This window comes from Ovis aries, chromosome 7 (genome assembly GCF_016772045.2).
Source record: "Ovis aries strain OAR_USU_Benz2616 breed Rambouillet chromosome 7, ARS-UI_Ramb_v3.0, whole genome shotgun sequence".
Lineage (NCBI taxonomy): Eukaryota > Metazoa > Chordata > Mammalia > Artiodactyla > Bovidae > Ovis > Ovis aries.
In genome coordinates, this window is record NC_056060.1 from 86,493,999 (window position 1) to 86,508,072 (window position 14,074).

The 14,074-nt window shown below is 53.2% G+C and overlaps 1 protein-coding gene across 1 annotated transcript; it reads right to left on the minus strand.

Moving 5' to 3' along the window:
• ZDHHC22 (zinc finger DHHC-type palmitoyltransferase 22) lies at window positions 1-10,135 on the minus strand. Its single transcript, XM_015097204.3, has 3 exons — window positions 9,948-10,135; window positions 7,617-8,156; window positions 1-2,668 (listed from the first exon to the last, which is right to left on the minus strand). The coding sequence occupies exons 2-3, from the start codon at window positions 8,140-8,142 to the stop codon at window positions 2,403-2,405; spliced, it is 792 nt and encodes a 263-aa protein (XP_014952690.2). The 5' UTR covers window positions 8,143-8,156; window positions 9,948-10,135; the 3' UTR covers window positions 1-2,402.
• Between the last annotated feature and the right edge of the window lie 3,939 nt (window positions 10,136-14,074).

Genomic DNA, 14,074 nt, shown 5'->3' on the forward strand with positions numbered 1-14,074 from the left:
TCCAATTTAAAACCACATATTTTATTGATGTTCTTTACTGAAGATACTCAGCCATGTGTACAAATATTACTCAAGCCCCACACCTGGCAACCTCCCCACCGCCACTCCCTCTGGCCAATCAGCCAGGAGATGACTCCCTGCATCATCTGTCTTCTGCTCCTTCACAAGAGCTGAGCCTCCAGGAGTTGGAGCGTGGCAGGGCTGCCTTCCAAGCCTGAGTATTGGGGTCTCCCTGCTCCTCTTCCACTTCCACTGCTTCAGTGTGGTCAGAACTGAGGGTGAGCATGCTCCCCGCCTCAATAACCCCTCCATCCTGGAAGCCTGGGAGCCCCATTTCACCCCTTCTGCCACATCCTTCCCCTCCAAATGACCTGTCCTGCTGACCAGCAAGACGGCAGAGTAACCATTTTTAAGGGGGTGGGAGTCAGTGCATGGGGACAGCAACTGGAGGCTCCCGGGGGCAGGGATCTCACCATCTTGTTCAGTGTTGTATACCAGTGCCTGGTAGAGACTTGGCACATAGTCGGTGCTCAATAAATACAGTAGGAGGCATGAATGAATGCATGAATATAAGAGGGAGAAGTATGAGCGGGAGGCACTGTTACTACATCAGTTCTCGGAGACATGAAGGCAGGACCTTCCCAAGCTCTGCTCAAGAGCTCAAGGTGTTGTGAGGTGTTGTGCAGCCATGGTTGGGGTCGCTGTGAACACCAGCTGGACTCTGCAGAGTGTGGGCTTCAGCAGGCTGAATGGCGGAATGGCCTTGGGACCCAGTCAGGAGGGGTCATTTGTGTTGTCTCCACTCCCTCATATAACCCAGGGGTCTGGTCATCTGGGCCCCAGAACACACAGCAGCGCCTTCATTCAGAGTCAGTCAGGGCTGGCCTCCTATCTGCACCCCTATATTCTGCTCCCCACTTCTTGAGCCTCCACTCTCCCTGTCTCCCTCCTCAGAGTTGCGCATCCCCTTCCAGCTTTGCTTTCCCTGCCACTGCCCCTACCTGCTCCTGAAATGGCTCCATGCCCCTGTTCGCAAATGCTGACACCTCAACTAGCATTAATACCCAGTGGTCCTGGGTAAGGAAAGTTTGCACCATGATTTTCAGACCCCTCCCTACCTGCCCCATCCTCTATGAAAGCAAATAACTCCCAGGCGTCTCTGCAGCAGGTCTTGCCTCTGGACCTGGCAAGGGTCCTTTTGTACTCAGGAAGAGGACACAAATCGTGGGGTGGAAAGGAGCTTCCTTTCCCTGACCCTGTGCAGAAATTCCTTCCACAGCACACCTATCAGATGACTGCTCAGTCCCTTCTGGAATACCTCCAGTTGTGGGGCACTCACGATCTCCCCAGGCAACCATTCAAACATTGAGCAGCTTTAGCTGCTAGAATGTCCTTCAGAAATAAGCCCATTTGCCCCCCTCATTCTCAGTCCTAAAATATTCCAGTGCCCAATCTCTGAACAACCCCCTCCCCTCCTATTCTGTCTCTATTTTCATAACAATATTCATCACCACCACCCCCCACACACAGACACACATACATACCCTCTTCTATGTAGTTGTACAGTCACACACCTCTCTCATTTATCAGTATCTCCCTTCCTTTCTCCCTTATTCCTTGTCTTCCCATCATCTATGGAAGACCTGGAGGTTGGAGACCGATGGCAAAGGCTGGAAGAGTGCCAGGGAAAAGAAGCATCCAGCCAGGTCCTGGACTGGGCTGGGGGGCCCAGCTGGGGTAGGGAGGACAGGAGACAGCAGCTGGAAAATCTCAGCCAAAAATCTCAGCCTGTTGGCTTCTATCTCCCAGAGAAAAGGCCTTGCAACTTGGGGGCTGGGCAGCAAGCTACTGAGTTCTTTTTTCCTTCCACTGTCCATAGTTCCACAGAGATGAAGACACACGACCCTCCTTTCCCAACCTCACTAGCAGTTGGCAGAGCTGACTTGGCTGCCTCTCACCCATGGTCATTTTAAACATTTTTGCCAGATTTCAGGCCCTTAGGGAGCATCATACCAGCAGTAAGAGTCCCCTCCCCACTCCTAGTCTAGGGTTGAAAGGAAAAGCTCTAGCAGATAGCAGTGATGGTGGGAGACTTGGTAGAGAGTGTATGGACCAGGCAGAGACGGAAAGCAGGCACCCAAGGGAAGGAAACAAAAACGGAGGCCTCTGAACAGTTATCAGCCACCAGGCTGGCTCATGGGGGAGCCTAGCAATGCCTGGGTGGCCATCTTTCCCCCCTGAGAACCAACACAGTTCTCTGGTGTTATAGACCAGGGGTGGATGCTAGGACCTTACCAGTCCAAAGTTGTAGTGGGTCATGGGTGGAGACGGGGTGCTGTGGTCTCATGTTCACAAGGAGTCAAGACAGACAGACACACACAGAGGAGTGATGGGAGTGCCTGCTACTTGTCCCGCTGCTTGCAGCTCTCGCTTCCAACATTGAACATGGGGACCAGCAGGCCCAACAGCCACCTCTTCCCGAAGACCTCCTGTAAGTTCTTGCGCCAAGGCCGGGCCCTCACCGCCACCCCCTTCCGCACCTGGTGGCGGGTCTGCCCCCGTAGGATCAACAGCAGCTGATGGCAGCAGAAACCAGCGCAGGCCAGGCCAATGGCAAACCAGAGATAAAGCATGAGGATGACGAACATTTCAGAACCGAGGACAGCTCCTGCAGAGGGCGGGGAAAAACAAATTTCAGAACCGAGGACAGCTCCTGCAGAGGGCGGGGAAACACCAGACTCGCTTTACACTCAGGCCACGTACGAGACCGCGATCCAGGCAGGCGCTTTCCGCTCCGGAGAGAGGGAGATGAATGAGACTGAAACTACATTTTGTAGGAGTCTCAGCGCTGTGGCGAGGGATAGGACTAGTTGCCATAACTTTTTATTAATGCTGAGGCGAGAGAGGAGCGCTGGGGACGTGGGGGAGAAGGAAAGGAAACTCCTATAGGCAGTGCCTAGATGCTAACCTTTGCTGGGTCAGTGCTTCCTATCTCTCTCTGCCTTCTCTTTGGGGGCTAGAAACAGGGAGAAGGGGGTTTTCTCGGGGGGAGAGAGGGGTGAGCTGAGGACCCTGGAGAGGGAGATGGTGTCTGAGCAACTGGAGAGCCTGCTGCCTTCAGAGCTGTGAGCACTGGCTGGGAGGACTCAGGAAAGTGACAGCATGATGGAGAACAGGGCCTCGTCATCAAGAAGTCACGAGCTTCAAGGCAGCGCAGAGGATAATTCAATTATCAATGTTAAAAAGAGGACAGTATAGCCACTGGAACTTTCGGCCAGAGCTGTCCTATCAGAGCTTGCTAAGGCTGGGAGAGGCCCCCAAGGCCATCAGTCTAGCCCCCTGCCTTGAGCCGGACCTCCCTTAAACCCCTCTAGATCCGCACTCTGCATGACTGGCTCAAACATCCACTGAGTAAGCGATTGCCCATTCTCTTCCAAGCTGGAGTGGTCGGTCCTTGCTAAGTTTGACTCTCCCAGCCCTGTGGCCTTGCACAAGTTTCTTAACCTCTCTGAGTTGCAGTTTGCTCATAATGTAAAATGGGTAGAATAGCAATAATTCCACAGGGTTGCATCATTCAGGGACACTGTGTGCCCGGCGGCCAGCATTCTGGTTCACACTCAGCCCAGCCCTCCCTGCTGAGCATCCTTCACAGATAAGAAGACTACCTCCAAAAGAGGCTCAAGTTTAACTCCTAAAACCATCAAGCTTTCTCCTTCTCCTTTCCAGGGCTTGGAGACCTGGTTGATCTACTACTTTGGCAGCCTCCACCTGCCCAGCCACCAAGGCAGTGGGCCTAGCAGAGAAATCAAAAGCCCTCCTCAGCCCCTCTCTCCTGCAGGGCAAGCTCACCACCACTCCTCCCAGTGAGATGCAAGTGCCTGCCAGAGACCCCACCTTACAACCTACTCATCCCTGCAAATCTTAACCATATACCTCCCTTCTCCAGTTTCCCCTGGCCCCCAAGGACCTCTTCTCATCTCCCCAAGCTTCCATTTTCAGACTCCTGAGGGCTGGGCTTTTAAAACTTTTCCAGTCTGAGCAATGCTGGACTCAGCAACCAGGAGGACGTGGATATGACTCAGGTTTGTTCATTAGCATCCCTGTCTTGCCCTCAGCCCTAGGAGCTTTGATAGCAAGTTTCTCTTGGCAAACTTGGGGACAGATAAGTCCCACTGCCCGAGGGATGGAAAGCTCAGTCCAGCTGGCTTGCACTGGGAACAGCAGAGGGACAGGGCTCACCTTAGGCTGTGCCATGCCTCTGACCCACTTCTTCCTTGTCAGGTTAGCTCAGGCAGCCACGTGTAGGATGAAGGACCCTGGGACCATGGTGCCCTCTGGGGTGCAGGATGCTGACAGGCAAAGAGGGCCTGCAAGCTGGGATGTGCGAACATCAGAGCTGTCAAGCACAAGCATGCCTTGCAATGCAGCCTCAGGGACAGGCCTGGGATGATGGAAGCTGTTTTCCATAGGCTTTTTTCCTGGCACAAATTAAGGCATATAGAAAAGACCTTGTGGCCTTTCCTTGGCCCCTTGCAGCAGCTATAAAAGGCTATTCTGGGGATCTGTTTTCTCTCAAAGTGTTTGAAGATACCTAGCCTGGTTGCCTCAGCTCCTCTGAACTATTTAATAATAGTTCTGCTCCTTTTAGAAAATCACAGAATTTTCCTAATGGGTTGAAACAGTCACACCATCCAGTCTCTCCAGCCCGGCTTCCCACCAAGCACCTTTGACAGAGCATCACCCAGATCTTTAACATCCATCCAGGGATAAGAAGCTCCCTCCCTCCCAAAGTGGCTCAATCATCAAGAAGCAACTTCAGAGGGGCAGCCCCAGGAAGCAGTATGGTGGGAAGAATATGGGCTCTGGATGCTAGCAGCCCTGAGTCGAAATCTTGGGTTTGATACTTTGTGTTTCAAAGCAACTTATCCTTGTTAAGCCTTTCGTTGCTGAGTCTTTAAAAATTATATAATAATACTTATCTCACAGACTTGTCCTGAGGATTGGCTGAAATGAGATCTGCGTGGTGAGTAGCACCTACAGTTTGCCCAACAAACATTAACCTTTTTATTTGTCCACTGGATTGTTTTGGCACCTACCACACTGGCATAGTCTTCCAAGTGCTATGAACACAGGTCAGATGGCATCACCTCCATTTCTCAGATGAGAAGAATGAGACTCAGAGAGGTGACACAACCTGCGGTGGCCCATAAAGCCAAAAGAAAGAACAACTTCTAAAAATTTCACTGGCCAGTCCTTCTTCTCTGGCACCAACTGAGGGCGTGTGGGCAGTACCCATCGAAGACCCATCCCAGTTTTAGCCCCCAGGGCCCACATTCGCAGCCATCCCATGCTCTGGTGGCAGATCCACTTTAGGGGCAGCCCCAGTTGAGGACAGGTCAGCCTGGGCACCTTTGTTCCTTTTAACACCCTCCTGTCCACCTAGCTTCCTGAGCAGATGAGAAGTCGGGGGGAGCCTCAACCTTGAAGTGAGGGATAAGGGACAGGAAGGGAGAAGCTGAATAGGGGAGGTGTGTGTCAGGGCAGGGGAGAGAAAGGCTGGCAAGGGGAAAGATGTGTGTGTGTGTGTGTGTGTGTGTGTGTGTGTGTGTGTGTGTGTGTGTGTTAGTTGCTCAGTCATGTCTGACTTCTTTGCAACCCCATGGCCTATAGCCCGCCAGGCTCCTCTGTCCATGGGATTCTCCAGGCAAGAGTACTGGAGTGGGTTGCCATTCCCTTCTCCAAGGGGAAAGATGAAAGCCTGGCAAAGGAGGAAAGTGAGATGAGACAGTTGGAGATTAGAAATCAAGGCCTCCTTTACTAGGGGGTCTGGCGAGGAGGTAAAGGATAGTGGGGCTTATTCTTCTGCTGGAACCAGGATCTGGGCCCCAAGAAAGGGACTGACTGGCTCTGTTTCCCCATCAGATTAAAGCAAGAGGTCCCTCTCCCTTACTTTCCTGTCTCCCAAACCTAGCACATATGGACAGTCCTCAAGCCCAGGCTTATCTCAAATCAAACCATTTCAAAATCCTCCCTTAGCAAGCATCCATTTTTATGTGAATAAAACTACTTAGAAAAGGAAGTGTTATCAGGCTCTCTGGCTCTCCTCCTTTCTCCACCTGCCTGTGCTCACACTCCACCCCCTAACCCGCCCACCTGCCCTCCCCCAGCCTGGTTATTTCAGTCCCCGGCAGCCTCCCATGCTGGCACCCGCCCGGGTCCAGAAGGCCCCGAGAGCTCTGAGTTCTGGGCCCAGATCAACCACCAGCCCTCAAGACAGCCCTCATCGCTGGGTCCTTCCTGGGCCTCTGTGTTCCCACTGCCAAATGGCACCAAGCTCTCTGTCTTCTAAGGACTGGGCCACAGCCCCAACGAAAGACCAAAATGATGCTTCCCCAGAGTAGAGCAGAATTTCTTATGAGCATCCAGCCCAGACATACCACAACTATTTGGGGTTCTCAGTGGAAGTAGCTGTATTCTGTCTTTCTTTGTCCCTGCAAGGTCAGTGGGGGAGGACACAAGCTATTTGTCCTGAGCTGTTGTGTGTTGTCTATAAAGACCTGGGAGGCAGGCCAGAGGCTGTCATTCGGAAATAAAGAGATACTGGACAACGATTTAATCCCATCTGAGTCTGTTTCTTCATGAGAAATGGAAATAACAATGTCACACACACATGGCTACCTGTCCATATATATATATGCTACTGATTGTAAGAACCAAGACAGTCAGGGCCAGGGTGGGCGAAGTGAAGGAAATGAGGTCAGGGCAGATTTCAAGGCCAGGTAAGGAGGTAAGAACTGCCACCAGGGACCAGGTCCCTTTGGGCCTTGATACCCCAGTCTCCTTGGGGTACGCTTTACAAGGTACAGCCCTCAACAGGGTGCCTAGCTGACCCCAGTGTGAGGGCCCCCACACACCTGGCTCCTGCAGGTGTAAGAGCTTCCTGGAGGGTCAGATGCCCCGCCAGTCCTGTGATGCTTGTGTGAAAATGGTCATTAAATATGGCTACAACTCCAACCAGGGTGCTCTTTGCTCTGAGCCATCTGTAGACCAGAGAACAACCTGATGGGGTCAAATATAACGGGTAGAAGGGCAAGACTGGCCCGGCACCCTGGTTAACCTCCCTGTGGTTGGTTGACGAGATCTTTAGAGGGTAAAGTCCTTGGAGGAATGAGTGAGCCGGACTGGGGTCCAGGCAGAGGAAGGTCATAGCGTGGGGCTACCTCACAGGCTGCATGGAGGGACTGCCAGCACTCAACCCTGCCTGCTAAAGAGAAGGTGTATTGCCTGGATGGCCACAGTTCAATGAGCACATGGGCAGTGGCACCCAATGAGATAATGAATGAGGATGGGGGTGGAGAGGGAGGTTGCCAGGTGACATAGATGCCCAGTTAGTTTGAATTTCAAATAGATAATAAAACAAAACAAACAAAAAAACTAATATGAATATGTCCCCTGCAATATTCAGGTAATACTTGTACTGAAAAGTTAAGCATTGTTTTATCTGAGATTACAGTGTAACTGGTCATCCTGTATATTATTTGCTAAACCTGGCAAATGTAGGGTTGAGGTGGAAGGTCTCTGTGTAGGGCCCAACCTGCCTGCCAAGGCCCACTCACCGGAGAAGAACTGGCTGATGGAGGTGGGAAGGAGCGTGAGGAAGGCCAGGGGGTGGGCGAAGGAGATGGACAGGACCGCAGAGATGTAGGCCACGCCGGCCACCATGGAGTAGAGGCAGGCCAGTGAGGTGTAGAGGCAGAACAGGACGAAGTTTCGCATGTTCCTGCTCCCGATGCAGTTGCCGGTGAAGAAACAGTGGTGGTCGTGCCTCAGGGTGACTCTGGCGCACACGCGGCAGAAGTGGGTGCTGGGCGGGGGGCACAGGGCCCTCCTGGCCTCAGCCCCCTGGCAGGCATCCAGGTCGTCCGGGGAGTTCTGGATGACCAGGACGTAGTTGCCCAGGGCGTTGGTGGAGAGAAACAGGAAGAGCGCCCCATGGAGCAGGGCAGGCGAGAAGAGGCGGGCGGCCGTGGGGTCCTCACGCATGCGGGGCAGAAACAGGAAGAGCTGCAGCACCAAGGTCACCAGGGCGATGCACAGGAAGTAGGCGGGGGCCACCACGTTGAGCAGCCTCAGGGCCAGCATCCTCAATCACATTCCTAAGGGTCCAGGGTGAGAGGGAGACTTACCGCAGCGTCCCGAGGGCGCCCTAGGGTGCTCCCTAGTTCTGTCTGTTCTGCTCCACGAAAATCCTTCAGATCGCCCTTCCTCTTCTCCCTAACTGTGACCCAGCAGGTGTGACACCCTGAGATCACCATGGCCTCTGGGGGCAAAGCCCTACCTCCTGGTGTCTGCCTCCTCCATTTTTGAGCAACCTCAGCACCCTGGAGCCCCCCTGGGGGTCAGGCACGAGGAAGGCTAGGTCAAGGAGGTGGAGCGGGGGCGGGGAGCTAGGACTCTGCTCCTCTGTGGCAGTGGAAACGTGCCTGGGTTTGGGATTTCTTCCTCCGACCCCTAGGAGGACAAAGCAGAAGATCTGGGGTGGGGGCAGATGGAAATGACCTACTGCCAGTCCTGTTTCACCTCCCCTTTCTCTGCCCCACCGCCCATCTTGGGCAGTACTCAGCAACCTTACCCATACCCCAGAGAGCTTTGGGGTTATGTGTGCCTGTGGGTCCCCTGATGTTTGCATGGGGTGTGGGGGGCTATTCCTTGTGTGTGGTTCTATGTGTGTAATCTGTGTGTGCGCCTGTGTATCTGTGTTTATGTGTGTCTGAGTGTACACATAGCAGCCGCTGCCTCCTGGCTTCTTAGAAAAATCAATGACAACAATCAATACATTCACACACACATTTAGGATGGGGGGGGGCGTGGCGCACACCGGAATACCAGGGTCAGCTGGTTTTGCTCAGTCCATCTCTCCCGACTGCTGACTGCCCTAGCTATTTCTTGGCAAAGAGACAACGAAATTAAAATCCCCCTACGCCCCCTCCCCCGCCCCCTCCCACCGCTGCCCACTTTGCGCCTGCCTCCCGCCCTCCTGGTGCGAGAAACCCAAACAACCCCGATGGCGCCGCCGAAACCCTTTCGATGCCAACAAGCTCTCCCCCGGCACAGAAGTGGCTGCTTGGCCAGCCTTTCAGCGGACCTACCCCGCCGCGGATTGCAGCCCCTCACCAACACATTTCTTCCCCCTCGCCCCTCACAGTCCCGGTTCCTGCCCAGCTTCGGAAGCCACTGAAAAATAGGATTCTGGGCGCCCGCGAGAACTTTTCCAGGGGCTCAGGAGTAGGCGAGCCTGACTCGAGAAAAGTTCTAGGAAGGGTTGTTGCACCCAGGATGGGCGAATGCCATGAGGCCTCGGTCCAGGCTGTCCGGTGCCAATCGGGTGACTGATCACCTTGGAGTCCCCTTTCCAGGTGCCGGAGCCCCCAAGAGACTGGCGGCCGCCGTAGGGACCGCGGGCCTCTGTCAGCGGCGGGGGTCTCGGCGCAGGGCTGAGACCACTGACGGTGGTCGCTGGGGGCCCCTCACCGCCCCTCCGCCAGACGCTCCGGGGGGGCTGCGGCGGCGGCGGCTCTGCCCACCCCCAGAGAGCCGGCAACCCGGGCTCCGGCGAGAACCAAGTGTCTTCCCCACGCCGGTCGCCAGGGGTCCGCGGGAGCAGCTTCCAGATGCGCCGCGGCGCCGGGAAGAAGGACGGGCTGGGGGCTGCGAGGGGCGCGCGGCCGGCGGCCGCAGCCCCAGCCGCGAGCTGGAGAAGGGACCGCGGGGGCCGCCGCTGTCCGTTCAGCACTGGCGCCGGCCTCGCCCGCCGAGAAGGGAGGCACAGCCGGGGCCCCGGCGAGACAGACAGCGCGGGCGGCCGCGGTCTGGGCGGCCACCGCCTCCCGGGCGCCCGGGAAGCCGGCCCCCGCGCCGCCGCAGAGCGGGTGGGGAGAGGAACTCACCGAGCTCTGGCCGCCGACAAGAGGAGCCCCGGACGCCGGCTCTCGCCCTCCCCGAGGCTGCAAAGTTGCGGGCTCGGCCCCACGGGCTCTCAGCCTCCTCACGCTTCGCTGGGGGACCGGGCAGGTAGCGGGGGTGTCGGGAGGAGGGAGCGGGCAGCTGCCGTCCTCCCACTTGGGCGCCGGCGAGTGGGGGCCAGGAGGCGGCGGGGACGGCAGCTGGGCATCCCCCCCACCCCGCCCTTCCCAGAGCCCCGCCAACCCTCCCTTCCCTCCTGGGGGCGGCGCTCTGGCCACCCCGCTCAGGTTTGTGGACTTGCTCCCCCCCCTGCCCCCCGCCAACCTTCCCCCACCTCGTTCCTCTGGAGCGGGCTGGGGCTCCCCGCCTGACTTCAGCCACCAGTCCAGCTGTGAGCTCTGGGTTCAGCCCTGATGTGGATGCTCTCTCACCGTCATCTGCTCCTTCCCTCCTCACTGTGGCTGAGACCCTTCCATGCTCTCCTGTCGTTCTCATACTGAGGAAATCGGAGGGGATTAGGAGTTCAGCTTTTCCCTGGGGGGCGACCACCCTTGAAGATTAGCGTCCTTGTGGTGATGGCTTGAGAGCCCCGACCCTGGAGCCTGTCTGCCCCAGAGTCTGAATGTCCATCATTCACAGCTGGGTGATCTTCAGATTCCAGTCTCCCCATCTGTAAAAGAGAGAAGTGAGCTGATATGACAACAATCTACGTAAAGAGCTTAAACCGTGCCTGCACAGGGTGAACGCTATTTGAGCATTGGTTTGTAATTATTGACTCTATTTGTTGGGCCCTTACTGGGAACCAGGCACTATGCTAAGCCTTTAGCATGAGGCAGCTTTGTTCATCCTCAGCAGAAGCTCTGTGATGTCCATTGTAGGGATAAGGAGACTGAGGCACGGAGGAGCTAAGTTCACATGCCCAAGGACATACGGCGGGTAAGTGGCAGAGCCTGGATTTGAACTAATGCAGCTGCTCTCAGCCTCTACACAGCCCAGCAGCACTCTGAGACCCAGAGGGAGCTCTGACTTGGGAGAAAGGAGTATAACTGAGCTATTTATCCAGACACAGAGCTTGAACAGCTTGAACCAGGAGCTTCTGCCTGGAGTCTTGGCCCCATCTCACTTTTCCTAATTCCTTTCTCTTTTCTTGACCCCACTAGTCTGAGGTAGGTACTGAATGGCACCAAGAGGGTGGGGACAATTGGCCAGTGTGTGTCAGATGAGCTGTCAGAGATCACCTCACTGCCCTGTTACACTCCTCTGGGTGAAGGCAAACATCATAAACAAGTAATTATTTATTGCTTCCTCAACTGGTTGATTAAAACAAGAATAAGCCCTTAAAATGAGGACAATATGCTTGTCAGCTCAGCCTATATTTTTGAAGCATCAGATACTGTTTTCTCTGTATTTTAACGGTAGGCATCAAAATGAAAAAGACAACCAGGAAATCTTTTCGTGTTCTGCAAGGGTCTTACGTATAAGCAAAAGAACAGCTTGCCAGGTGTTGGCCTCTGAGAATCTGGTAGCCCTGTGAGGCCTGATGGCCAGAGGGCAGGCAGAGGAAAGCACAAGTGGTCATTTTTTCTTCCTTTAGAGCCTCTTTGTGTCAAGATCATGGCTGCCTGGACCCTTTTCAGAAGCCCTGCCTGCCTCTCACCCTGGCTTGGGAGGGAGGGAATGGAGGACTTGGCTGTATTGATTGAAGATCTCCATTCCCTAAATACCTTGAGAGTCAGGCGGTATTTCTAATTTTATTTTGCATATGGGTGTGTAGTGGGAGGGTGTGTGGTTGGAAGGTATGTGTCTGATTGTGTGTGTGTGTGTGTGTGTGTGTGTGTGTGTGTGTGTGTGTGTGTGTAAGGGGAGGGAAGGAGAGGGAGAAAGGAGAAGCTAAGGAATGTGGGAAGATGTTGGTGGGGGAAGGGAGCATTCAGCCAGGAAAGAGATGGAGATCTGGCCTTGAAAACACAAACAGACAAGAGCAATTATTTGCTTAGAAATATGGTTTATCAACCAAAAAGGACAGTAAAGCTTCAAGTCTAGAGCTGGTAGTTCCCCAGCACTCCCCTCCCCCACTCAGTGAACTGCGGAAGAGGAAGGAGAGCCAAGTGTTATTTTGTTTTTCTAAAATTGGTGATTATCTCTGACAAAATCAATAGGGAAGGCAATTTGAAAACCAGTTTTGGCCCCATCAAAATTAAGCAGACTAAGAAGGGACACTTTATTGCCACTGACCACTGCTGTGGCACCTAGAGCAAAGTCATCCTACCTCTCTGCTCTTAGTATTCTCATCCATAAAATGAGATGAAGATGTTACCTTGTGATGGTGACGGTCAAATGGGATAAACTAAGTGCCTCGTCCTGGCAGGAGATTGGACAGCGTTAGCTTTTTTCTCCTCCTGCCTGTCTCTCTTCTGGGCTCTTATCTTTATTCACAAGAACATCTTATCTTTCCAACTAAAATGAGAGCTCCTGGTCTATATGGGAAGTATTTGGGGGTCTTCCATATCTCCTAATATGATGGTTCGTCCAGAAGGGACGCTGAGTACAAGTGTATCAGTGATGAATTGATTCTGGACTTTGAGAGACGTAGCTATGTTCCAAGGTCTTTGGAGTGTCTGATGAGGACACATTTCCTATTGATCTTGCATCCCGCCACCACCCACCCAAACTATAGTCTCATCCTCCATAAACAGCATCAGAAAATAATTTATAAACCACACTCTGCATTTCCCTTATCATATATTCTCATAGTTAAGCTATGACTCTACCTGCAGGCAATCCCAAGGGAGCAGGAACACAGACAGGCATCTGACTGCTGCTGAGCGTTTTCTCAGAAATATGTGCCACAAATCTTGCTATTTGGTGATGTTATCTGAATAAAATGAACTCCCTCCCCAGGGGCAATCATTCCATTTGCCTCAAAATGTTGTGTACAAAGAGAAAAACTGCACAGTAAGTGGCTTCGCCCTTGGATGAGGATCCATACAAATGTCTGTCTGGCCCTACAACTCAAGTGTTGGGACAGAGAATATTCCAAGATGCAAGGGCCATACCTCAGGAGGCAGTGGGGAGTGGGTTCCATTCATTCTTGTGCTCTTATTTCAGATTGATCATGAAGACGGGCTGGGGTCTCAAGGCTAACTGGTGCCCTGAAATTAAGATCTTAATAGACCTCCTCAGACAGGATGCTCTTTACTGCCAAGAGCGAGTCATAGCCAGGGGCAACCACAAAGTGCTCCCCAAGTCTCAGAAGATTCAGCGAGACGCCATCCCTGCCTGCCAGGATTCCAAAAAGATACAAGGGCCATCTTTGTCTTAGCCAGCCAAATACATGAAAATTGGGTTATCACAGAATTTCTATTTGGAGGTGGTTAATTTGGTTGGCCAACTACATCTTCATTTTAATGATATTACTTTAATGCAATCAAGTACTTTGCAGGTTACAAAGTGCCTCCACGAAATTAGAATTTCATTCTGCAAGTCTCTCAACAGCCCTGTAAGCTAGCTGGGGAAACATTATCAAACCCATTTTTCCTATGAGGAGACTGAGGTTCAGAGATTTGCAGCATGTTGATTTGTAAGCCTGGCCTGTGTTCGATTTAAAATGTGACTTAACATGTAAACATCTCATTGACGGTTAACTTTTCTAGAACATACAGAAAGGACAAATGTACATGGCATACTTCTCTAGAATAGAAGACCTGCATAGTCTCTCTTTAAGTAAGTTATTCGTGTAAAATTACATTGATAAAGGCTGCACCATGTTAATCAGGTGCTCTCCCATTTGTGCTGCTGGAGAGTGTGAATGTGGTTAAGCCAGTGATGCTCAATCACCCAAGGCCACATGTCAAGGTAGGAGCAGCAGGTCTGAATGTCACCCTCTGGGTGACAGGTAACCTCAGTGGTCTCCTGGGTGATGGATGCATCAGAGTGGAGAGGTTCACTGGGCTTGGCAGAGTCTTCTTTGAAATGTTCAGGCTGTGGGAAAACAAATGCGATCTTTTACCAATTAGCCGTGGTTTCCAGGGACTGCACAGGCAGTCCTGGTAGGAACGCCTAAGCCTGTGGACCAGTACACAGCTTAGCAGACAGGGGTGGTGGCAGCAAG

Bases quoted from the DNA above. Each gene is read 5' to 3' on its own strand.
- ZDHHC22 (XM_015097204.3), bottom strand. From the start codon at position 8,142: ATGCTGGCCCTGAGGCTGCTCAACGTGGTGGCCCCCGCCTACTTCCTG. The intron at 2,669-7,616 runs GTGAGTGGGCCT...CGCCCTCTGCAG, and splicing joins CATCAGCCAGTTCTTCTCCG to GAGCTGTCCTCGGTTCTGAA.